Source organism: Lagenorhynchus albirostris, chromosome 4, assembly GCF_949774975.1.
Source record: "Lagenorhynchus albirostris chromosome 4, mLagAlb1.1, whole genome shotgun sequence".
NCBI lineage: Eukaryota > Metazoa > Chordata > Mammalia > Artiodactyla > Delphinidae > Lagenorhynchus > Lagenorhynchus albirostris.
The window spans coordinates 146,667,257-146,693,677 of record NC_083098.1 but is presented as its reverse complement, the minus strand read 5'-3'; the positions used below and the strand labels follow the sequence as shown (position 1 = coordinate 146,693,677).

Genomic DNA, 26,421 nt, shown 5'->3' with positions numbered 1-26,421 from the left:
CCGCTCTGCTCCTCCAGGGCCGCCTGCACCTGGAACTGCCTCACGTGTGGTCACCTCCTCAGAGTCCATTGTTCACACAACAGGTTTCCCTGTAAGATGAAAATTGGGTCACGCCATCCCCTTCTGAGCAATCTCCAGCCCCTCACGGGGCACGAGCTTCAGCCTCCGGCCTTCGTCCTGCCCCGGACAGGCCCGCGTTCGCAGCGGTTCCCTGCACCAGCGCTCCTCTCCAGGAGCTTCACACGGCTCTTTTCCGTTTGTTTTTCCTTAGCACTTGGGTCTCAGCTTAGCTTTGCTCTCGCTGAAGCCGTGCTCTCCTGCTGGTCCCACTCTGCACCCTTGGAGACTTCATTTCTTCCTCTTGGTGGAGGAGCACTTACTGCCATGGGGCGCTGGCTAGTTCTGTCTGTGCTTGTCTGGTGTCCCTCTGGGACCAGCAGGACCCAGTCACCTGACCTGTAAGGATGCCTGACATGCAGTGTGTTCCAGATGCCTACGGCCGAGGTCCTCCTCACCTCGGAGCGGTTCCACACGCGCAGTCCACAGTCCGGGGGGCTGTCTGGCCTCTCTCCTCTCCCCTGACGTCGGGCTCCTCAGTCGGCCTATGGGCTCTGCCTTCACAGCGGCTTCACCCTGGTCTCCTGGGCCCCTTCCTTTCTGCCATCGCATCTCTTCTCCACGCACATCCTGTCTCCCCGTTAGGACACGAGTGGGGTCAGGCCGTGCCGGGCTCCCTGCTCCCTTTCCCCTCCATCTCTGCCCCGGGGCCTGTGCGCTTGCTCTCAGGTGTCCGTGCGGCTTCCAGCAGCCCCGCACTTCAGATGTCTCCTCAGGGAGGCCCTGATGGCCATGGTGAATGAAGGGCATCGTCCCCGGCCCCAGACACTTTCTCTTGCTTTTCTCTCCTTCTCAGTTACCACTATCTAATGTTCTGTATTTTTTACTTTGTCTTTGTGTTTGACAAGAATTACCTCCCTAACGGCAGAGATTTTTGTTTTATTCACCACTGTGTCTCCAGTGCCTGGGCCGGTGCCTTGGCACACGGTGGGCTTCCGGTAAACACTGGATGGATGGACGGATGGACAGACAGACAGATGAGTGGATAATGAACTGGGTGCTCGCAAGACAGTTCTGGCTCTTAGCATTATGATTTCTGCTCGGGGACCTTTCTAACCTTGGGGCCCATCATCTTCTGCTCTGGGTAAGCAAGGCGGCCTAGAGAGGTTTGAAGGCTGTGGCTGTTCTGTCGGTGACAGGCTGCTTGGATTTGTTGGGACAGAGAAAGACGGCTCCTTCCATGGCAGATAGTACTCAGTTCTCTCCCCTTGCACCCCAGACATTCAGATGGCTGCTGAGCTGGGTTTGGTTAAATCCAGGGAACCCTGTGGATGTGACAGGTGTAAGCAGTTTTGATCACTGGTTTATGAAAGCAGGTAAGAATATACGTGCAAGTCTTTGGCATCTTAATGGTGCTGTTACTCATTCTTTTTTTTTTTAAATTTTATTTATTTTTGGCTGTGTTGGGTCTTCATTGCTATGCGTGGGCTCTCTCTAGTTGCAGTAAGCGGGGGGCCCTCCTCACTGCAGTGCACGGGCTTCTCATTGCAGTGGCTTCTCTTGTTGCGGAGCACGGGCTCCAGGCGCGCAGGCCTCAATAGTTGCAGCACACAGGTTCAGTAGTTGCGGCACGTGGGCTATAGGGCATGCAGGCTTCAGTAGTTGTGGCTTGCGGGCTGTAGAGCTCAGGCTCAGTAGTTGTGGCACGCACGGGCTCAGTTGCTCCGTGGCATGTGGGATCTTCCTGGAGCGGGGTTCAAACCTGTGTCCCCTGCACTGGCAGGCGGATTTCTAAGCACTGCGCCACCAGGGAAGTCCCGTTATTCATTCTTTGAATCACTCATTTGTTCATTTATCCATTCAGCCCCCTTGTTTAAGCACCTGATACCTGGTCATTCCAGGCTTTGATAATGGAGCCTGGGGCCCATTTAAGAGCACTCTGTCAGCTGTGGCACCCCAGTCGTGTACATGCTTATACGTAGTCCAGGTAACAAGTACAGCCAATGGCCTGTGCGAGCCTGGGTACAGGAAGACAGGGAGAGAGCCATGGGCTGAGGGAAGAGCTGGGCTGCTGGCTGGGCAGGGCTGGGGGAGCATCTGGGCAACGTTCCAGCCAGAATAGGCTTCGCATGGGTCCTGGTGCACTTTCCCACCTGATGGGTTCACGGTAGGGGCACTCCAAATGGGAGAGAGGCCTGGGGGTCCTGACAGCTCCATCCCATGTGTACTCTGGCTTCCCTGCTCACCTGTTGCCCAGGTGTCCCTCTCTCGAACCTATCTTCAGGATTTTCAGGATGATTTCTCTACGGTGCAGACGACCCTTCTCGGGCTCATGTTTTGAAAATACAAATTTTTTTTCTGTTCCAGACTCCTTTTAATTTTGGCATGAATCATAGAACACCACCCTACCCCGCTGGGGATTACTGTCTCCTGTGCAGAAGCGAGCGGAAAGACTCTTCGTTCTTAGAGAGTGGAGTAAAGACTGCAAGCAAGCTAGCCCTGTCCATGGCGCCCAAGGGCAACAGCGTGCTGCACCTGCCTCTGTGGGTGTGCCCGGACTGCCGGCGCACCGTGGAGAACGAGGAGCGGCGCGGCAGCCTCGACCCGCCGGCGGTGAGTGCCCGGCCCGGCGGAGTGGAACGGCGCGCGAGATGGCTCATTTGGGTCTGCTTTCTGGAGGAACTCCCTCCTGCGCCATCTCCTCGTCCCTGGCTCCAGCGGCTGGGGTCCCCGCCCCTCTTCCTGATGACACCTGCAGTCAGTAGGAAGGGCCCTGCCCTCCTCGGTCAGACAGCCCCGTCAGCAGGCCTGGGGGGCCCGCAGGGTGGGTTTTGGCTTTTTAAGTCTGCTCTCAGGATGTCTTTGGCAGTGTAGCTTGGTGAAAAGCTAGAGGCGTTCGTGTGCTTATTAGTGCTAGACAATTCCATGCGCTGGTAACTCGCCTGAAATTCTTTCCCAGATGCAATTCTCAAGTCGGACTCCCCCCCGCCCCCTTTTCCACTGATTTCCTGCCTCGGCTAAATGAGGCCTTCTTGAGAACATCAGGATCTTTAGCCCAGACGGTGTCTGCATGGGCCCTGGTTCTGAAAGGGCTTGCAAACCTGCTCTTTGGGTTCTGGAAGGAGTTGGCTTTTGCAGCCATTTGAGGCCCCGCATTCTAGGGCTTTTCTGTTCCTTTGATTTCTGCTTGATGATTGTTTTCTGAGCTGTTGTCTTTCTGCTAATGCCACTCTGCACGTGGCCGATGACAGCAGCACCCAGCACCACATTCTGTTTCCTGACCTGGGACTGCTTTCCACACTGGTCGCCGACAGTTTGCTGCTGCCCCTTCGCCTGAGCCCCCTTGCTGCCCGCCACTGAGCCAGTGGCTTCTGTTTTAGGGTTTCCTTGAAGGCAGCACCCCAGCTCACATGCCAGTTTCTGTAGTAGTGCTTTAGTAGCTAAAACTCAAAATCTGTTGTTTATCAAAATAGAAATTTACTTCTCACTCAACCTCTTCCCACACACCCCTTTTCCTGCTCTGTTCTCCTCCTTAGCACTTCTTTCTAATATACTGTGCATTTTACTTATTCATTTTGTTTGTCTTTTTCCTTCATTGGACTATATACTCCAAGAGGGTAGCTCTTTTTGTGTATTTTCTTACCAAGAACAGTGCTAGCCTGGCATATTTTAGGTACCCAAAATATTTGAATTGATGAATAAATAAACGAATGAACAAAGCAATGGATAAATCTGGAATTAGGGATTAAAAAGATGGCATAGTCGGTCTGAAGTTTTTTCACCCTCAGATCTTTGTGCTTTTATCATTTTATTTTACTTTTGTTTTCTTCCTGTGTCCACTTAAAGTATTTGGTCTGTTTTCCATTTTCTAATGGAAGGCTGTTTAGCTTACTGATACCCATTTGTTCCCTGCTCACTTCCAGTCAGCATTCTTTTTTTTTTTTTCGATACGCGGGCCTCGCACCGCCGCGGCCTCTCCCGTTGTGGAGCACAGGCTCCGCATGTGCAGGCCCAGCCGCTCCGCGGCATGCGGGATCCTCCCGGACCAGGGCACGAACCCGCGTCCCCTACATCTGCAGGCGGACTCTCAACCTCTACGCCACCAGGGAAGCCCCAGTCAGCATTCTTGAGTCTCCCCCGGCTAGCGCATTTTCTTTGCTTCCTGAAGTTTGCCGTCTCTTCTTCCTGTTTCCAGTCCTGCTCTTGTGTTTTGGCCTGACTGTGCCTTTGGGAGAAGGGTTGCTGTTGCTCATCCTGGTTTTGGAGGCAAAAGCGAAAATGCCTGTCATTTCCCATAACTAGTCTTGCCACGAGGGGAGTCTCATTTCCTGACTTCCCAGTTTGTCCTGGATAATGGATCAACACACGAGGCTTTCTCTCCTCATCAAAAAAGTGACACCAGGGACCACAGAGGTATAATGTTGACCTATGTTTGTAGACGTAAGCCTTCTGTTGCTTTTGTACAGTTGGCCTCTTTGCTCAAGCTGGTTAAAATTGCTGAACTTTTTAAACTAATGAGATGTAATTTACACCTAGTAAAACTCACTCATTTTAAAGTGTATATAGTTCACTGAGTTTTGACAGATTTATACAGTTGTGTAAACACCACTACCACGGCTAAGATACAGAACCCCCAGGTGTTCCCTTGTTAACCTCGGTAGGCAGCCCTTCCCCTCCTCCCAACCCCTCGTAATAACCGCGGACGTGAATTTTGTCCCCGTGGATTTGCTTTTTCTGGGGTGTCCCGTAGACTTCTTGGTGTTGTGCTTTGAGAGTTGTGCATCAGTCGTTGGTTCCTTTTTATTGCTGAATAACTTGTAGAGATATACCACAGTTTGTTTACCTGTTCACTGTTGATGGACGTTTCTGTTGTTTCCAGATTTGGACTGTTCTTTGCGTCAAGCTGTTGTGAACGTCCTTGCACATGTCTTTCCGTGGACATGCTTTGTCCGTGTCACGTTTGGTTGAGAACTGCGCGTCTGTGCTTGTGAAGAGGGTCTGCCCATGGAGGCTCATTAAAATCTTCTTGTCTTTTGTGTCTTTCAGGGCCTCGTAAAGTGAGTTGAGATGTGTTCCTGCTCCTCTTTTCTGGAAGAGTTTGTGTAGTGTTGGTGTTGCTTCTCCCTTCAGTGTTGTTGCTCCTCGCTCTCGCTGGGGGCAGTGCCAGGCAGCACGTGCAGACGCAGGGGGCCCGCTCGGCCAGTCTGACGGGCCCTGGGGCTGCTGTGGCTCGTCCCCCTGGCGGCTGCTGCCCCCTGTGCTTGTGCGGGCCGCGGGGTCTCTCTCCACACTCTGCCCGCGCCGTGTGCTGGCGGCGAGAGCCTCCTGCCTGGTGCTTCCTCGGTTCCCCTGTTCGGCCTGAGCCTTGGGCAGTCCTGTGCCCGGGCTTCAGGGTGCAGCTTTCCTGGTGATGCTGCCCCTGCCGCGTGGCAGCCAGACTCTGCCTGCATCTGTAGGGGCCTCGGGGTGTGGCCTGTGCTCGTGTCCGTGTGGGTCCTGGGCCTGTCTCCTGGAGGGCTCGGTCCCCTCTTCTCGGAGGATCAGCCTGGGCCTCGGGTGCAGACCGCCCACCGCCTCAGCAGTGAAGGCTTCTGCTGGCTCCCAGAGAAGGGCCCGGCCTGGCAAGTCCCACCGGCCACTCCCAACCTTTAAGGACTTGTCACATGCTGCGCTGTGGCCTCCGTCCCACTCATGGCTGCCTGCCTTCCTCGCCTTGTCCCCAGGTGGCCTGTCACACTTGTCCCATTCAGCCGGTCCTTTGTGCTCTCTGGTGGGCCCAGAGTTACGAGTTTGTGTGTGTCCCGCTGTCTCTGATCTTCAGGGTAAGGGCTCTGAGCACGGACAGTGGACCCGGAGCTGAATTGCTCCCTTGCAGATACACATTCTGTTACCGGCAGTCGTGGTGGGGCACTGATGTTTCTCCCTGCTCCGTGCCTCCCAGCTCCACGTTGTCCATTTCTCCAGAGACCTCCTCTTCTGTGCCTAGACCTTTGTCCTGCCCACACACCTAAGAGGACTTCAGTTCACACATCCGACTGGATCCTGTCTTTCTAGGTCACTTGCCTGAGTGTCCTCCGTTGCCATAGTTCTTGGACCTCCTCGGTCCCTTTCCCACCGTCAGGTCCCTCTGAGCTCACTGTCATTTCTCTCTTGGAAAGCCGCTAACTCGTCGGCCTGGGGCCTGGTTCAGTGCTGCCCCTGGCTGGCAGACGTGACTGGAGAAAAGCACCGCTGGGGTCCTGCTTCCCGACTGCGGGGTGCCAGGTCGTGGAAGGGCGTCCAGCGTGTCGCCCTGGCTTTGTCACTGCGCCCCCAGATGCAGAGATGGAGCACTCCCTTCCTTCTCCTCTCTTCCCAAACACCCCCCACCCACTTGGCCCTGCTGGGCTGGTCACCCCTGTGGCCGAGGGAAGTCGCCTCCCAGGTGCCCACCCCTGTCCATCCTCTGCAGGGCCTTGTTGCTTTTGCTGTTCATTCCCTCTCTTTGCTCCCGTCCGGCTCGCGCCCAGCAGAGTGCAGATGCTCTAGCGTCGTCTGCCTGTGGCCTCGCCCCTCCTGCTGTCAGCCTCCTCCTGTTCCCTTCACAGACAGGCATGTCTCTGGGTAACTTTTAAACTTTTGGTTCAGTTTCTTTAAGTGATAAGAGATTTTCCATTGCTATTCGAGTTAGTCGTGGTAAATTACATTCTTAGAAATTGTCATTTTGGGTACGAAGTTGTGTGTGGGTGGTCTGTTTTCAGTTCCTACCGTACCTGTAGATGCAGCTCTTTTCATTCCTCATATTTGTGCTTTTTCTTTCTCTTTTTTTAACCACTCTTTCTAGAAGTGTGTTGATTTCGTCTTTTCAAAGAACTTTTTTTAAATTTTTAAAATCTCTTTCACTTTGTCTATTTCATTAATTACTACTCTGTGTGTGTGTGTGTGTGTGTGTGTGTGTGTGTGATACGCGCACACGGCAGTATTTGATTGGTTAACGCTGTGGTGCTTCTGATAGAAGTTCCGGGGCACAGAGAGACTGGTGCAGAGTCCATCCCTCTACCTTGTCTCCTCACCATCCTCTCTGTCTTCCCAGAGGCTCGCTTGTGGGCAGATTCTTGTTTATCCCTCCACAGATGTTCTGTTCTGTTCAGTGTGCTGAAAGGTAGTGATGGCAAGCACCACAGGGTCCCGAATTACAGACAGATGCTGTCAGTAAGTTGAGACATGTGGTTCTCCCAGTTTCTTGTTCTTGGGAGCAGGGTACAGATGCCGTGACAAGGTGGGGTGCGTGTCAGTGTGGGGGGCTCTCCATTTTCTAGGCCTCTTCTCAGGGCTGCTGACAAGTGTCTGGGGAGCCTGAGCTTGGTACCAGCTGCCTTGGGAGCTGCATTCCTGTACTTACCTCACCCCAGAGACCTGGCGGGAACCTGGCCTTGCTCAGCCCGCCTGCTGGGGGGCGGATGGGAGACAGCCCAGTGCCACTCACTGATTGCCAGGCGACCTTCACCACACAGCCCTGCTGAGGCCACCACAGGTCTCGTCTCTTCTTTCTCTGCGGCCACTCTTCTGTCTCTCTACCTGCAGTTCTTCTCATCAGTTTTTCTTTCTCTGCCCTGATGTGTGCTGGAAACCTCTAATTACTGCTCTAGATTTTGAATTGCTAGTTGTATTGGCTCAATTTTAAGTGTTATCCAATTTTGATTATTTCTGTTTTTAACCATAAATTGTTTTGAAGTATCTGTAAATATCCAAACATATATCTCTCGGATCACCTTTAATCATATTGACTTTTAATTTAATGCTGTTACAGTTGGAGATCATGGCATGTATTATAGTGACCCCTTATCAGTCAGTTACACTAATATGTGGTTAGGTTTTTATAAAAGTTCCGTGTGTGCTTGAAAATGTTTTCTCAGCGTTTAGATAGAGGACTCTGTGTACTCCCATTAGATCAACCCCTTGTTAATTGTGTTCTTAACTAATTTTGTTGTGCTTAATCTGTTGATTTCTGAGTAAGGTCAGTTAACACCTCCCACTGTGCGTGTGTATTTGTCCCTTTTTCTTGTAAATGTTTCCATTTTTGCTCGAGGTTTTAAGGCTGTGCTGGATGAATACAGGTTGATTGATTAAATCTCAGTACATTGTTCCTTTGGTTGTGGTGGCCCCTCCTCAGGGCTTTTTGTTTACTGTTTGTGCAGGTTGCTGAGCTCTCTCCCTCCCTCCCTTCCTCTCCTTTTTCGTAGCCTCTTGTTCTCATTTGCTCTGTGTTGCATCTTGTAAGTGTCCTTGTGCAGTCAGCATAGAAGTATACTCAATTTGGTCTCCTTTGAGAAGCCACTTATTTATTTTTTTATTGAGGTAAAGTTGATACACAGTAAGTTTCAGGTGTACAACATAGTGAGTCACAATTCCTAAAGTTTATACTCCATTTATAGTTAGTATAAAATATTGGCTGTATTCCCTGTGCTATACAATATATCCTTATATCCCTGTTGCTTATCTATTTTATACATAGTAGTTTGTATCTTTTAAATCCCTGCCCCTACCTTGCCCCTCCCCCTTCCCTCTCCACACTGACAGCTACTAGTTTGTTCTCTATATGCGCGTCTGTTTCTCTGTTCTGTTATATTCGGTAGTTTTATTTTTCAGTTCCACGTGTAAGTGATAGCATTTGTCATTCTCTGACTTATTTCCCTCAGCGTAATGCCCTCCAAGTCCATCCATGTTGTTGCAAATGCAAAATTTCTTTTTTTTTTTAATGGCTGAGTAGTATTCCATTGTATACGTGTATATCTATGTACCGCACGCTCATCTGTCGATGGACGCTTAGGCTGCTTCCTTGTCTTGGCTGTTGTAAATAGTGCTGCAGTGAACATTGGGGTGCATGTGTCTTTTCAAATTAGTGTTTTCATTTTCTCCAGCTGTCTACCCAGATTGTATGGTAGTTCTATTTTTTGTTTTTTGAGGAACCTCCACGTTGTTTCCCACGGAGACTGCACCAGTTTGCATTCCCACCAGCAGTGCACAAGGCTGCCCTTTTCTCCACAACCTCACCAGTGGTTGTTATTTGTGGCCTTTTTGAGAATAGCCATTCTGACAGGTGTGACGTGATACCTCATTGTGGTTTTGATTTGCATTTGAGAAGCTACTTCTTCTTCTGATTCTTTTTTTTTTAAATTTAAATATTTATTTATTTATTTGGCTGCGCTTCGTTGCTATGTCTGGTATCTTTAGTGCGCGGCAGGAAGCTACTTCTTTTTTTTTTTGCAGTACGCGGGCCTCTCACTGTGGTGGCCTCTCCCGTCCCGGAGCACAGGCTCCGGACGCGCAGGCTCAGCGGCCATGGCTCACGGGCCCAGCCGCTCTGCAGCATGTGGGATCTTCCCGAACCGGGGCACGAACCTGTGTCCCCTGCATCGGCAGGCGGACTCTCAACCACTGCGCCACCAGGGAAGCCCCAAGAAGCTACTTCTTAATGGTGAAATTAATCTTCGTCACTTCCTGTGATTGCTGATCTGTTTGGGTTTATTTCTGCTACAGTGCAGGTCACAAGTCAAGCACTGCCCTTCACCTAGATCCCCTCTGTGTCTCTCCCGCCCCCCCCCACCTCTCCGCAGAGTTCGCAGTCTTTCCAGCTCCTCTTTCTTAGTTACAGCACCCACACCTCCGTCCCTAAGCAGTGTTGTTCTGTTCTTCTGGTGTTCTGAACTTTATACAGGTATCATGCAGTATGCATTATTTTGTGTCTGATTTATTTTGTTCTGCATTATGTTTGAGATTCATAAATGTTGTAGTTTTTTCATTTTCATTACTATATACTCTTCACCTTTGTGAACTTATACTACATTTTGGTTGTTTTCCAAATTCTGCTATCACGAATGATGCTCTTGGAGCACACGTTCACACATTCTGTTGTATATACATGTAGGAAAGGAATTGCGGAGTCATGGGGTTAAGATTAATAGCATATTTTTTAATGAAAACTATTTTCCAAAACAAAAATAGTAAGTAGAATAGCACTGTTTTGCAAATCTTCTTAATGTTTGGGTAATAGAAGACAGCTGAATTCTCATACCTGCTTCTGTGTTCATTCTGGGTGATAGGTTGTTTTGACTGAAGTTATATGAAGAAAATATTTTAATGGGTTTTTCAGATAACTGGATATTCTTTGGTACCACACCAAACCATGACAGGTAATAGTTTCCTAATGGTTAGCTGTAATGTAGAATCTGAAATGATATCAGAGAATTTTTCCTACACTGTTAAACTGAAATCCATTGTCTATCTTGCACTCTCAATGAACCTCTTACCCACACATGCTTCTGCACCACACATTGGTCATTTGTAAAATAGCTGTTTACTGAGTAAGGGAGGTCTTTGAGATAGTGACACCTTACATTATTCAGGTTGTTGTTTTATTAAAGTCACATTTGTCACTGCCACCACCGATCTCATCAGAAAGGTCTCTAAATGTGGATAAGTGTTCAAGTCCACAGTGATGGATACAAGTTTTCCAAACTTCCAATTTTTGCTTGAAAGCTCAGATTTTATGATTGGCCACAAGTAGCATCAGCTGTTTTCCTTGGAGGGACAGGCTTATTTCATTCATTTTTGAGAAGATGTCTGACAGTATCCAAGTCTGAATAAACATAGATTGGTGTGTCAGGCATTCTTTCAAGTAAAATTGATGTTTCATGGACGGAGTGGCTCATTCAGCTCACAGTGCACAGTGCTTTTCTCTGGAATATTGCAGAAATGCTTTATGCAGACTTCCCGTTTGATCACATTGAATATTCAAAAGCCGTGTGCTTAAAGGTTGAGATTTAATACAGTTCATGATTTTGCAGCATCTAGGACACTCTTAAGTGGCACTGGCCTTTTTTTAACTAAGCACGTGGTGGTGAAGGACACAGTGGCTACTAAGTCTACTTTGCTGTGTATATTGTGGTAATTACTGTAGCTCTGTAACAAATGTATTCAGAGAGAAAGCCCTCTTACCTTGTACTCATCAAAAATGTCTTGGTTATTCTTGGTTCCTTACATTTCTGTATAAATGATAATTATCTTATCAATTCCTCCCCCCCACAAAAAAAACCCTGTTAAGATTTGACCAGGATTGCACTGACTGTAAGTCAGTAGGAGAAGAATTAACTTCTTATGAATACTGAGTTTTCTAATCCCGTAAGTATGGGGTCTTTCTGCATTTATAAGTGTTTCATATTTTTCTGTATTATGCCATTGCACCTTTTATTTATTTGTCTATTTGGCTATACCAGGTCTTAGTTGCCACCTGCAGGATCTTCTTTGCGGCATGTGGGATCTAGTTCCCTGACCAGGGATCAAACCCAGGCCCCCTGCATTGGGAGCACGGAGTCCTACCTACTGGACCACCAGGGAGGTCCCCCATTGCACCTTTTTAAAAAAATCATTTACCTATACATACTTTTATTTATACTATTTATTTATTTATTTTAAATTTATTTATTAGCTTATATGTATTTTTGGTTGCGTTGGGTCTTCATTGCTGTGCGTGGGCTTTCTCTAGCTGCGGTGAGTGGGGGCAACTCTTCGTTGCGGTGCGCAGGCTTCTCATTGCAGTGGCTTCTCTTGTTGCAGAGCACGGGCTCTAGGCACGTGGGCTTCAGTAGTTGTGGCACACAGGCTCAGTAGTTGTGGCCCACGGGCTCTAGAGCGCAGGCTCAGTAGCTGTGGCTCATGGGCTTTGTTGCTACGCGACATGTGGGATCTTCCTGGACCAGGGCTTGAACCCATGTCTCCTGCATTAGCAGGCGGATTCTTAACCACTGCGCCACCAGGGAAGTCCCTTATTTATACTATTTAAATGATATCTTTTAATTTTTCTTCCTCTAACTTTATTGGTATAGGTGTAATTGACTTCTCTTTTTAAGTTGTTAATGGGACATTGCTAGACACCCCCCATCTGAATATACGTTAAACAGGCCTTTTGACTTTACTTCTGTCAGTGGAATCCCAAATTTTTTTCAAGATCTGCAATTTTAGGTTACAGGCTGTTTGTCTCAGATGTCCTTTGCTGGTCATTCATGCAACAGTTGTTAAAACAGGCGGCTTTTGGGAACTACTGTATAGCACAGGGAACTACATTCAATATCTTGTAATAAGCTATAATGGAAAAGAATCTGAAAAGGAATATATGTGTGTGTGTGTGTGTGTGTGTGTGTGTGTGTGTGTGTGTGTGTAACTGAATCACTTTGCTGTACACCTGAAACTAACATAACATTGTAAATCAAAACTATATACTTCAGTTTAAAAAACAAGCAAACAGATGGCTTTTACTCCTCTTCTCAACCTTGGTCCCTGGCACGATACCCAAGTCAGTGGGTGGAGGGAGCAGTGGAGTCCTGAGGAGGAGTTCTAGCGAACACCTGACAGTGGAGGTAGAGATGACTGAGCAGCAGACGGCGGAGAAGTAGAACGAAAAGCAAGGGAGTGTGACAAGCACAAGGTCGTCGTCGTTGGGTCTGGGGTTAGTTTTTTTTAACCCTACCTGAAGATAATAAGCTGGCTTGTTCCTGTTGCATGGGTGCTGGCAGAAGACTTGAGAATCCTGAGTCAGAGACGAAGGACTTTGTTACTCGGCACAGCAGAAACATCCCGTTCTCCTCACCCCCTCCCCTCCCCAAGGCCCACATCGGTGCAGGGGGTACAGGGGGTTTGTGTCCCAGTTCAGGAGCACGGGCTGGGGGTGGTGGTGCGGGCGGGGATCTGGCCCTTTTATTGTAAGCAGTAAGCAAGCCTGCCTTTTGTCTCAGGGTCCTCAGCTGCATAAACAGCCCTGAGAAGTGGCCCGTGGGGAGTGGGCAGGGGAGACAGAGCCTTGTAGCTTTGGTACATCAGCAGGACGAGGAGAGCCTGGGAGGTCCCTGGAGGACACTCTGCCAGCAGTCCTGACAGACACTGAGAAAAGTTAGCTGCGAGAGGACACAGAGTGTTGGTGTGGCAGTAGAGAAGTGGTATCTGACCTTAGATAGGTCTGTGTTCAGTTGGAGCACAAGCCTGGCTGAACTGTGTGAACAATAACTCAGTGGAGAGGAAGCTGAGCAAGTCCAGTTAAGGGGCTGATCTTTCAGATGCTTGACTGTGAGGGGAGGAGAGGACAGACACAGCTGGAGGAGGGACTTGGAAATGTTGAAATAATGAAGAAAAGAGCTGGTAGTGGGGAGAGGTTTTTCCTCCCATTTAAATTTTATTTTTTTACTATGTGATATTTGATATATATATATGAATTATGTCTACAGTATACATGTTATGAGGGATGATAAAATGAACACCAGTCAGCATTAAAAATCAGGCCATCCCTAACACCTGTGTGCCTGTGTGCTCTTCCCTTCTCCATCTTGTTTCTCCCCTTCCAAGGTAAATGCTGTCCTTTTGTATTGCTCATTCCCTTACTTTATTAAACCCTTTTAAAAAAAGTTACACTGCCTATATGTGTATCTCTAAATAATAAATTATTTATTTTTGTTTGTTTTTGACCTTTATGAAAGTGTGTGCTTATGCTGTCTTCTCTGTTTATGATTCCTCATGCTGTCTGGGTAGCTGCAGTTTGTGCATTTTCCCTAATATAATTCATTCATTTTTCACATAATACAATTCACATATAATCCAATATGTTGCTATACTGTAATTTATTCATCAATAATTTTGTTGAATAGTGGAGAAAAGACAATCTTTTCAATAAATTGTTCTGAGATAATTGGATATTTGCGTGTGAAAGAATGAAACTTGACCCATATCTTAGACCACTCAAAAACATTAACTCAAAATGGATTACAGACTTAATATAGGAATAAAGCTCCTTGACATGCGTCTTAGTAGTGACTTTTTGGATTTGACACCTAAAGCACAAGCAACAAAATAAAAAATAAACAACTGGGACTACGTCAAATTAAAAAGCTTCTGACAGCAAAAGAAACCATCAACAAAGTGAAAAAGAAAATCTACAGGGCTTCCCTGGTGGCGCAGTGGTTGAGAGTCCGCCTGCCGATAAGGGGGGCGCGGGTTCGTGCCCCTGTCCAGGAAGATCCCACATGCCGTGGAGCGGCTGGGCCCGTGAGCCATGGCCGCTGAGCCTGCGCGTCCGGAGCCTGTGCTCCGCGACGGGAGAGGCCACAGCAGTGAAAGGCCCGCGTATCGCAAAAAAAAAAAAAAAGAAAGAAAAAAAGAAGAAAATCTACAGAATGGGAAAAAATATTTGCAAACCATATATCTGATAAGAGGATAACATCCAAAATATTTCAAGAGCTCTATACAACTCAGCACCAAAAAACCAAATAAGCCAGGGAAAAAATGGGCAAAGGACCCATAGACATTTCTCTAAATAATATATGTAAAAGGCCAACAGGTACATGAAAAGATGCTCAACATCACTTGTCATTAGGAAAATGCAAATCAGAACCAGGCCTGTTAGAAGGGCCATATCATCAGCAAGACAGGAGATGACAAATGCTGGCATGAATGTGGAGAAAAGCAACCCTCGTGCACTGTTGGTGGGATTGTAAAATGGTGGAGCCACGGTGGAGAACAGTATGGAGGATCCTCAGAAAGTTAAAAATAGAATTATCATACGCATCAGCAGGTCCACTTCTGGGAATATATACAAAGGAAGTGAAATACTAACTTGAAAAGGTACTGCAGCACCATGTTCATAACAGCATTATGTACAATAGCCGAGTCATGGAAACAGTCTAAGTGTTCATTGTTGGATGAATGGATAAAGAAGATGTGGGGTGTGTGTGTGTGTGTGTGTGTGTGTTTGTATACACACATACATATAAAAACAATGGGATGTTATTTGGCCATAAAAAATGAGGAAGCCTTCCCATTAGGACAACATGGATAGACATGGACTTTGAAGGCATTCTGCTTAGTGAAGTAAGTCAGACAGAGGAAGACAAATACTGTATGATCTCACTTACATGTGAAATCTAAAAACACAAAAAACAAACCCAAAGCCAGACTTGGAGAAAACGAAATCGGACTTGTGGTTACCAAAGGCAGAGGGTGACAGAATGGGGAATTGAAGAAGGTGGTCAACAGGTGCAAACTTCCAGTTACAAGATAAGCATGTCCCCGGGATGTGATGTACAACATGGTGACTGTAGCCGACGGTGCTGTATGACTCATAGGCAGGTTGCTGAGAGAGTGAATGCTAACAGCTCTCATCACAAGGAAAAATGTTGTCCTCTATCTGTGTGAGAAGATGGGTGTTAGCTGAACCCATTGTGGTAATCATTTCACAATATAGGTAAATCAAACCATCATGCTGTATGCCTTAAAGTTTACAGTGATGTACATCAATTATTTTTCCATAAAACTGGGGGAAAAAATTAAAGCCCAGTATCGAAAACAAAATGCCCATTAAAAAATACTACTTAAACAAATTTTGTTGGAAGATACAGAGTTGTTTTCTGGGTTTTGCAGTTATTTAAAAAAAAAATGCCGTCGGGCATCTATATATCCATCTCTTGGTACTCGTTTGTAAGAGTTTTGTTAGGGTGTGTTTTGGTCGGGATTTTCCAGAGAAACAGAACCAACAGGAGATGGATGGGTGGATGGATGGATGGATAGTTAGATAGATAGGGAAAAGAAAAGAAGAGGTTTATCGTAGGGACTGGCTCAAGTGGTTATGGAGGCCAGAAGTCTCACTGTGCACATTCTGCAAAGCCGGAGGACCGGAAGCGCTGGTGTCCGAGGGCAGAAGGTGGACATCTCTCTGCCTTTTTACTCCGTTCAGACCCTCGGAGGAGTGGACGATATCCATCTTCACTGGGGAGGGCTGGCTTCGGTATTCAGCCTGCCCATTCCAGTGCTGGTCTCTCTGGAGACACCTCACAGACACCCCCAGAAGGGAAGTTTTACCAGCTCTCCGGGCATCCCTGAGCCCAGGCATCACAGAGTGTTTATCTGTGGAGTGGAGTTGCTGGGTTACAGGTAATTCAGACACATTCGTAAGGCAGCCCCAGCTTCTGGAGCGAGCGCCAGCAGCACTTGAGCCCCGGTCACCTGTGTTCTCACCTCGGCTTGGCGTCAGGGAGGCAGAGCTTGAGGCTGGGGTGGGGGAGCAGTAAGGTAGACAGATGGTGCCCTCATGAGGTCCCACTAAGACAGGAGAGCCTGATTCTGGAAGAGACAGATTTGCAGGCAAGCCTGTAGAGGATGCAAGTAAGGTCGGGTGAGGAGTGTAGAAGTTGAGAAAATTGCTGCCAGAATTTTTTTATAAACTTGTTTTTGAGAGCGAGAGTGGATTGAGGGGACTGGGAAGGAGCAAGGGAGTGGGTGAGGTTTCAGTGAGAACAGTGAGCTGGCGGGGCATCCGGGTTGCTGGACAGCCTGAGGTGCTTGTTGAAGGTGGAGACATCACTGCCCATCAGCAAGGACCTTCCCCCTCAGCAGCGTCCAGTGTTGGAGAGAGAGCCAGGCAGGGCGGCTCAGCTGAACAGGCTCAGCAGAGGCCTGGCCCCAGGGTAACTGAGAGCAGAGTCGCTCACCCTTTACCGCCGGCATGCGCCTCAGCCCTTCGGACCTGCCGGCACCCCCTAACCCCACGCCGAATTTCTCCTGCAACTCCTTTGCCCTGGTTCCTGTCTCACCCATCTCAGGGTGTCTGCACAGGCCTGGCACAGAGCAGGTACCTGGGAATGATTTTTGAATGAAGGACCGAGCCTTCCTTTGATTTGTATCCACAGGTAATGTTTCAGGACTTAAGAATGTTTACAGTATGCTTCCTGTACAGTAGAGTTCACACCTTGTTGGGGCTGTGGACGTGTGTTCCTGATCTGTGAGTTCTCTGATGGCTTGTATTCTGATAATGGGGCAGGCAGGCTCAGATCGTGTGGAAGGCTTTGCCCCTGACTTCTGTGGGCCTGGGGTGCACTGCTTTTCAGGGTTACTGAGGCAGCACCAGCAGTTGTCTTGATATTCACATTCTCTGCTGAAGCCAAGCAAAGACCCATCAAAGGTGTGACCCGCTCTGTGCAGGAGAAATTCAGACAGGCAAAGAGGTGGGATGGTGGAGACATTGTGCAGAGACCCACTCAGGAGAGCCTGCCTGCACTTAGTTGTCAGAACCAGGCTGTGTTGAATTTAGCAATTTGGTTTCAACGAATCATCCTTTTTTTTTTCTTTCTTTTTTGGCCCTGCTGTGAGGCTTGTGGGATCTTAATTTCCCTGACCAGGGATTGAACCAGCTCTCAGCAGTGAGAGTGCTGAGTGCTAACCATTGGACCACCGCCAGGGAATTCCCCCATCTGTGTCTTTAAAATAATGTTAATTTGAATTTTAATGATTTTCAGGGGGTTTTGTATTTAAGTTGTAGACCAGCTTGGTTTTTTTTTTTTTTTTTTCAGCTTGGTTTTTTATAGTTATAAAAAGGCCTTAAAAACATAAATTATGTTGCATTTTACATTTGTGTTTGTTTAAGTAACAAAAATAGTTTTAAGTCTGGTGTGGGGGAGTGGGAGATGGTACTCTGGAGAATTATTTTTTCTTTTATTTATTTATTATTTTATTTATTTATTTGTTTATTTATTTATGGCTGCGTTGGGTCTTTGTTGCTGTGCGCGGGCTTTCTCTAGTTGCAGCGAGCGGGGGCTACTCTTTGTTGCGGTGCGTGGGCTTCCCATTGGGGTGGCTTCTCTTGTTGTGGAGCACGGGCTCTAGGCACGTGGGCTCAGTAGTTGTGGCTCGTGGACTCTAGAGCGCAGGCTCAGTAGTTGTGGCGCACGGGCTTAGTTGCTCCATGGCATGTGGGATATTCCCGGACCAGGGATCAAACCCCTGTCCCCTGCATTGGGAGGTGGATTATTAACCACTGCTCCACCAGGGAAGTCCCTATTTTTTCTTTAAAGGGGCCTGTGTAGCCCTCAGGCATCCTGCCACAAGGATGACTACTTAGCAAATTAATATTCTACTTTCCTGTTTTCAGGGTTGAGTGATGTATAAAGGCTTTTGGTTGTGGACATTAGCATTTGTGTCTGTGTTCACCTATATATTGTTAAAATGTAAGTCTTGCGTTTTACACTAAGTAGCCAGGTTCTCTTAATGGTTACCATGACCACAGTTCTAATCAAAGGCATGTAGTTCCAATTGAAACCAACCATTTAAGAGTTTGTTAACAGTCGTCCTTATCTCGAATGTTTGCTCTGTTGAGTCTTGGTTCATAATGCAAACATATAAAATTCCTTTGTAATGAACCTCATGAAAGTGGTTGTGCTAATAAAATGTGTCACTGCTACCACGAATTGTCAGATCAAGAGGGCAGAACTTGAGTCAGCCTCACAGAAAGATAATCTGAATGGTAGTCTTTGCCTTTTTTAGCTTAATATAATGCTTTTAAGTCTTATCATGTTCTTGCATGTATCAGTAGTTAATGATTTCTGAGCAGTATTCCGCTGTATGGATGAACCACAGTTTATCCACTCACCAATAGAGGGACAGTGGTGTTTCCTTGTTTGGGCTATCATGAATAAAGCTGCTGGTAACATGTGAGTACAAGTCTTTGTTTGGACAGAGTTCATTTCTCTTTGGTAAATACCTAGGAGTGGAATTGCTAGGTTGTGGGTAAGTGTGTGACTAACATTATAAGGACCTCTCATGCTGTTTCCCAAAACGCTTATACTGTTTCCCAGCCGCGTGTGAGAGTTCTCCTTTATATCTCCATCCTCACCAAGGTTGGATATTGATAGCCTTTAATTATGGCCAGTCTGATAATGGCTCGTAGTGTTATCTCATTATGGTTTTAAATTGCATTTTCTTAATGACTTGTTGAGCATCTTTTCATGTGCTTATTTTCTGTCTCTTTAGTGAAGTGACTGTTCAGACCTTTTGCATATTTTTAATTGGGTGGTTTGTCTTACTATTGAGTTGCCAGAAATCTTTATATATTCTGAATACAAGCCTTTTATCAGGTATGTTTCTCAGACATTTTCTCCCAGTGTGGTTTGCCTTTTCATTACATTAACACTGTTGTTGTTGTTGTTTTTAATATTTATTTATTCATTTATTTTGGGTGCGCTGGGTCTTACTTGTGGCACGTGGGATCTTTGTTGCGGCATGCGGGATCCTTTAGTTGCGGCATGCGGGCTTCTTAGTTGCTGCATGCATGCGGGCTCTAGTTCCCTGACCAGGGATCGAACCCAGACCCCTTGCATTGTGAGCGTGGAGTCTTACCCACTGGACTACCAGGGAAGTCCCAATAACACTGTGTTTTGAACATCAAAAAATTTTAATTTTGGTCAAGTCCAGTTTATCAATTTTTAAATGATTTGGGCTTTTTGTGTTCTGTATAAGAAATCTTTGCTACCCAAAGTTTATAAAGATTTTTTTGCCCTGTGTTTTTTTCTAGATGTCTTACAGTTTGAGCTTCTGCGTTTGATTCTTGATCCATCTTGAGTGAAGTTTTGTATCTTTTGTGAAGTAAGGGTTGAGGTTCATCCTTGTATATGGGCATGCAGTTGTTCAAGAACTATTGTTGAAAATGCTGTTTTTCCTCATTGAAATACCTTGGCATCTTTGTCAAAAATCAGTTGATGCTGTATGTGTGGGCCTACTTCTGGACTTCCACTCTACGTGTATACCCATGCTTTTGCCAGTACCATACTGTCCTGATTCCTGAAGCTTTTTATAGTAAGTTATGAAATTAGGTAGTAAAGGTCCTCAAGCTTTGTTCTTCTTAAAAAGTGTTTGGCTGTTCTAGGTCCTTTGCATTCCCATATAAAGTTTAAAATCATCTTGCCAGTTTCTACAGAAAAACCCACTGAGATTTTAACTGGCACTGTGTTGAGTCTGTAGACCAATTTGGGGAGAAATGACATCAAAGTAATATTGAGTCTCCCAGTCCATGAACATGATATGACTTTTCATTTATTTAGTTTTTAAGTTTATTCTTAGAGTGGTTTTGTAGTCTTCAATATGTAGGCTTTACACACAGTGTATTGAAACATTTCCAAAGCATTTCATCTTTTTCTTGCTATTTTAAATAGTACTTCTAAAAAAATTTCAGTGTCCAATCATTTATTGCTAGTCTATAGAAGTGTAACTGTTTTTTGTATATTGACCTTATATCCTGTGAAGATTCATTTATTTTTAAAATCATTTATTTATTTATTTATTTGTTGACTGCATTGGGTCTTAGTTGCGGCACACAAGACCTTTTGTTGCGGCACGTGGGCTTCTCTCTAATTGTGGCATGCGGGCTCCAGAGCGCGTGGGCTCTGTAGTCATGGCGCACGGGCTTAGTTGCAGAGTTGTAGTTTGTGGCATGCGGGCTGTCTAGTTGTGGTGCGTGGGCTCAGTAGTTGGTGGCGCCTGGGCTTCATTGCCCCGCGGCATGTGGGATCTTAGTTCTCCAACCAGGGATTGGACTTGTGTCCCCTGCATTGGAAGGCAGATTCTTAACCACTGGACCACCAGGGAAGTCCCAAGATTCATTTATTAATTCTAGTGGTCTTTTGGTAGACTCTGTAGGGTTTTCTACGTAGTTGATCACATCATCTAAAAATAATGTGTTTTTTCATTTCCAATCTGTATGTCTTTTTTTTTCTTCTTCGTTATTCCGTTGGCTGGAGCCATCAGTATGATGTTGAATAGAAGTGGTGTGAGCAGACATCCTTCCCTGTTCCCAGTGTTAAGGGGAAAGCATTTAGTTTTTCACCATTAAGTATAGAAGAAGAATCTTGTAGATCAGGTTGAAAAAGTTTACTTCTGTTTTTAGTTTGCTGAGAGTTATCATGAATGGATATTTAATTTGGACAAATTCTCTTCCTACATCTATTAAGATGATCATAGAGCTTTTCTTTTTTAGTTTGTTAACAAAATTAATCATGGTGATTTTTTTTTTTTTAATCATGGTGATTTTTGAAATGTTGAATGAACCTTGCATTCCTGGGATAATCCACGCTTGGTTATGGTGTATTATCTTTTTTATAGATTGCTGTATTGGATTTGCTACTGTTTTTCTAAGGATTGTTGCATCTGTGTTCATGAAGGATATTAGTCTCTAAGTTTCTTGTCTGACAATATCTTTGTGTGGTTTTGGTGTCAGGGTAATATTTGCCTTTTAGAATGAGCTGGGAAGTATTCTCTCTTCTTTAATTTTCTGGAAAAGTTTGCGTAGAATTGGTATTATTTCTGCCTTAAATGTTTGGTAGAATTCACCAGTGAAGCTCTCTTGACCTAGAATTGGCATTATTGGGAAGGTTTTGAACTGTGAGTCCAGTTTAGTTAGTAAAGATTGTCTTTCTTCATGAGTGAGCTTTGTTAATTTTTGTCTTTAAAGAAATTTGCATAATCATTTCACAGTATATGCAAGTCAAGTCGTTTTGCTGTACATTTTAAACATATACAGTGATATATGTCAGTTGTATCTCAGTAAAACTGGGGAGAGAAAGAAATTCGCCCTTTTTATGTCAAATATATTGGTGTGAAGTTGTTCAGAATATTCCCTTGTTATTTTTAAATTTATCACAGGATCTGTAGTGATTGTGTGCCCTCCCTTTCATTCCTGATATCAGTTGTTTGGGTTTTGTTTTTGTCTCTTTTTCTCCCTGATAGCCTGGCTAGAGGTTTATCATTTTCATTGATCTTTTCAATAAAAGGGAAAAGAACCACATTTTGTTTTAATTGATTTTCCATTTTCTATTTTATTAATTTCTGCTCTTAGGTTTATTCTTTCTTTCTTTCTACTTTATACTTAATTTATTATTCTTTTTTTGTTTGTTTGTTTGTTTGTTTGTTTTTTGGGTTTTTTTGCGGTACACGGCCCTCTCACTGCTGTGGCCTCTCCCGTTGTGGAGCACAGGCTCCGGACGCGCAGGCTCAGCGGCCATGGCTCACGGGCGCAGCCGCTCCGCGGCATGTGGGATCTTCCCAGACCAGGGCACAAACCCATGTCCCCTGCATCGGCAGGCGGACTCTCAACCACTGCGCCACCAGGGAAGCCCTCTTGGTTTCTTAAGGTAGAAGTTTACATCATTGATTTGAGACCTTTCTTCTTTTCTGATGTGTGTTTTATTCCCGACAATTTTATCTAAGCATTCCTTTAGCTGCATCCCACAAATTTCGATATGTTGTGCTTTTCATTCTGTTCAAAATATTTTATACTTACTCTTAGCATGATTTATCCTTTGACCCATGGGTTATTTAGAAGTGTGTTTTTAAACTTCCTTATAATTTGGTGTGTTTTCTAGATGTCTTTTTAAATTAAGGTATATGTATATATATGTATTTTTTAATTTGGCTGTGCCACACAGCTTGCGGGATCTTAGTTTCCCGACCAGGGATCAAACCTGGGCCCTGGCAGTGAAAGTGCTGAGTCCTAACCACTGGATCACTAGGGAGTTCCCAGAATTAAGGTATAATTGACATACAACATTCTATTAGTTGCAGGTGTACAACATAATGATTCAGTATTTGTATAGATTGCAAAATGATCACTGCAGTAAGTCTAGTTAACGTCCATCATCATACATAGTTACAAAAACAGTTTTTTTGTGTGTGATGAGGACTTTTAAGATATACTCTCTTAACACCTTTCAGATATGCAGTAGAGCATTATTAACATAGTTACCATGCTGTACATTAGATCCTCTTGACATAATTTATTTTATAAATGGAAGTTTGTACCTTTTGACCTTTTTATTACTATTATCATTGTAATCAGAGAACGTACTTAATATGATTGAATTTTTTTTAACGTGTTGACATTTGTTTTGTGTTCAGTCTTGGTTAATGTTCCATGTGCACTTGAAAGAATTTGTGTTCTGCTGTTGTTGGGAAGAGTGTACTGTGAGTGTTAGATCAGATTGGTTGACGGTGGTGGTCACGTTGACACCCTTTCTGATGTTTCCGTCTGGTCTAGTAATTGAAAGGAGTGTTGAAATTTCCAGACGTAATTGTGGACTTTTACATTTATCCTTTTAATTCCTGCCTCACGTATTTTGAGCTCTGTTATTAGAGTGCTTACCCGTTTAGCATTGTTATTGCTTCTTGTTGAATCAGTCTTGTTGTCATTATTATTTTATCGTCATCATATTCATCATCCCCTTCACTGGTGCCAATATTCCTTGTTCTGAAGCCAACTTTTGCTGATGCTAATACCACCCAGCTTTTTTTGGTTAGTGCTTGCATGGAATTTGTCTCCTAACCTTTATTTTCAACCTATTTGTGTCTTTGTAATCTCCTGTAGAAAACATAGTGGCTCTTGCTTTCTAATCCAGTCTGACCATCTCTGCTAACAATTAGAATATTTATTTCCATTTAATGTAATTATTGATAGTTTGGATTTAAATATACCATCTTGCTTTTTTTTCCCCCCCTATTTTTCCCATCTGTTGTTTGCTGTTCTTCTTTTCCGTCTTTTCTTTTGGATTAATTGAATATTTTTCTTTCTTTCTTTCTTTTTAAGATTTGTTATTTATTTATTTTTAGCTGCATCGGGTCTTAGTTGCAGCATGCAGGATCTTCGTTGAGGCACATGGGCTTCTCTCTAGTTGTAGTGTGCAGGTTTTCTCTTCTCTAGTTGTGGCGTGCAGGCTCTAGGGCGTGTGGGCTCTGTAGTTGCGGCACATGGGTTCTCTAGTGGAGGTGCGTGGGCTCAGTAGTTATGGCACGTGGGCTTAGTTGCCCCATGGCATGTGAGATCTTAGTTCCCTGACCAGGGGTCGAACCCGCGTCCCCTGCATTTTAAGGTGCATTCTTTACCCCTGGACCACCAGGAAAGTCCCCAAATATTTTTATGACCCTGTTTTACCTCCTCTTGGCTTATTACCTATATCACCTTGTTTCATAATTTTTAATGGTTCTAGAGTTTACAGTATATATCTTCAACTTTTCAGCCTCTACTTTCAAAGAATATTATGTACTTAATATGTAGTGTAAGAACCTTTCAATATTATACTCAGAGCACCACCGTTTTTTGTGTTAGTGTAGTCATATATTTTTTGCATATCTCTTGTAAACTTTACCATAGATTTTTATTATTTTTGCTTTAAATAGTTAACTTGCTTTTTTCATATCTCTGTATAGACTCTATACATATTTTAATGGCTGCAGAGTATTCCATCATTCTGATATCATAGTTTGCTTAGTCTCTCTCTTATTTTTGAGGTAGAGTTGATTTACAGTGTTGTGTTAGTTTCTCGTGTACAGCAAAGGTGAGTCAGTTATACATACATATTCTTTTTTCATATTCTTTTCCATTATGGTTTATTGCAGGATATTGAATATAGTTCCCTGTGCTATGCAGTAGGACCTTGTTTTTTATCTATTTTATATATAGTAGTTTGTATCCACTAATCCCAAACTCCTAATTTATCCCTCTCCCCACCCACCCCACCCCCCCAGGTTAGTTATCTTTTTAAAAGAGTTTACAAATGAGAGGGGTCTTTGGCCCACATCTTCATCATGTGTAGCCCCACATCTCCACTTGGGGCCATTTAACTGGAACTGCCTTTAACATTTCTTGTCCTGCAGGGAAGCCTCTGTTTGTCTGACTGAGAGCTTTTATTTTGCCCTCATTTTTAACTGTTACTTTTGTTCAGAATTCTAGGCTGTAGGTCAGGTCTTTGCTGCCCAACCTGTTTCTGATGCGCAGTGGCGTTGTTGTTCTTCTCTTTGCTCCTGTAGACCGAAGGGGTGATTTCCTCTGCCTGCTTCTCAGCTGTGTACTTCTCACTGGTGTTTAACAGTTTTGCTCTGTGTGACTTGGTTGTTAGCTTTGGTTTACTGTGCTTGGGATTGCAGGAGCTTTTAAGATATGTCAGTTTACAGTTTCATCAAATTTGTGAAATCTTCAATGATTTAGCCCCTTTTTTCCTGGGACACAATTACCTGTGTGTTAGACATCTTGATTTTGTCTTACAAATGCTTTGTTTGTTTTTCTCAATCCTGTTTCTCGCTGTGCTTCATTTTGGATATTTATTTGTATTACTTGTCTTCAGGTTTATTGATATTCCGCTGGGTGTAATCTGCTCTTGTCTATCTCATGTATTTTTTTCTTTCAAGATATTTTTTATTTTTCATCTCCAGAAGTTCCATTTGCGTATTTTTGCATCTTTGGTCTCTCAGCTCACCATGTTTGTTTTCCTCTACTTTCATGAGCATATGGAGTTTATTCATAGTCTCCAGTTCCAGGTCCTTGCCTGTTGGTTGCATCGTCTCTGTTATTTGGGGTCTGTTTCTATGGATTGGTTCCCCTCCTGGTTATGTGTTGTATTTTCCTGCCTCTTGGCTTTGTTATTGGATGCTGGACATTGTATATTTCACATTGTTGAAGTGTTGGATTTTGTTGTATTCTTTTAAACTGTGTTGGACTTGGGCATAACACAGTAACTGAAGTTAAATGTAAGATGTGCACCGTGAGGTGACACTTTTAAGGATTTACCATATGGTAGCCACGCGCCCCGTTTTGAAAGGTCTGAAGCTTCCTCCCATGTCAGTAGGAAAGGTTTTTCAGGTTCTTGGCCGCTGTTCCGAGTCTGCCCAGGGTACCAGGCAGCGTCGCTGGTGCTCGTGTGCAGTGGCAGGCGGGTCAGAACGGGTCCTGCTCTCACAGAACTGATCTTCTTGTGGTGAAGACAGGTCTAAAACAGGAAAAGCCCAGGAATTCAGATAGCAGTTTGTGATGTCAGAGATTAGCCAGGGTGACCAAGGTCAGGAGGCGGCAGCGCACCACGGATGTGAACAGGGTCACTTGAATGTGGAGGGTGGTGAGCTAGTGACGGGAGACCCATGCCCAGACCCGAGAAGGGAGCTCTAAGGATACAGTCGTGGTGCATCCAGGGAGCAGCCACTCGGGGTCAGGGGAGGGCTCGAGGACACGCTTGGAGCAGAGGGGCTGCTGGGAGGCTGGAGCAGCGGCCGGCGGGCTCGCCGGAGCAGGGGCTGCACCTGGTCCCTCGGCCTCCGAGTGGTAGGAGTGGGCCAGTGCAGCCGGGGACCAGGAGGGAGGCCTCTGCCGAAGAGGCCAGGTGCTGACCACAGCAGAGGAGCAGTGTTTGCAGGGCAGAAGGCGGTGGGTTTGGAGCTGAGACGCAAGAATTGAGAACTGGTTCAGCCAGCCCCCCTTAGTAGGTATCTTTTAGCTGAGGCGTGATTGATGGAGAGAATTCTTCTTTTGTCGGAAGCCATTCAAAGGCTTAGTAGATTAGCCCTCTGGGTGAAGGGAGCAAGTGCAGTGAAATAAAAGCAGACGTTGGTCCTGGCCAACCTTGAAGACAGCGGGAAGACATGAGAGTCTGTTCAGATGGTGTGGGCGGGTCTTTGCAGGGATCTGTGTGGTCTCATTCGTGCGTTAAACACCACTCTGGCTGCTGCTTGGAGAACGGACCCTCGGTGTGCAAGGCGGCT

The 26,421-nt window shown here is 45.4% G+C and overlaps 1 protein-coding gene across 8 annotated transcripts in view; it reads left to right on the top strand.

Moving 5' to 3' along the window:
- FAM193A (family with sequence similarity 193 member A) overlaps window positions 1–26,421 on the top strand; it is a 174,128-nt gene that overhangs the window by 70,681 nt on the left and 77,026 nt on the right. For 6 of the 8 annotated variants that reach the window (XM_060148847.1, XR_009540457.1, XM_060148853.1 and 3 more), the window contains one exon: window positions 2,425–2,670. In XM_060148847.1, coding sequence (XP_060004830.1) covers window positions 2,443–2,670 — 228 coding nt within the window. In that variant the 5' untranslated portion in view covers window positions 2,425–2,442. Of the gene's footprint in view, window positions 1–2,424; window positions 2,671–26,421 lie in introns of those variants that run through there. The other 2 variants (XM_060148851.1, XM_060148850.1) reach the window with 1 other exon arrangement.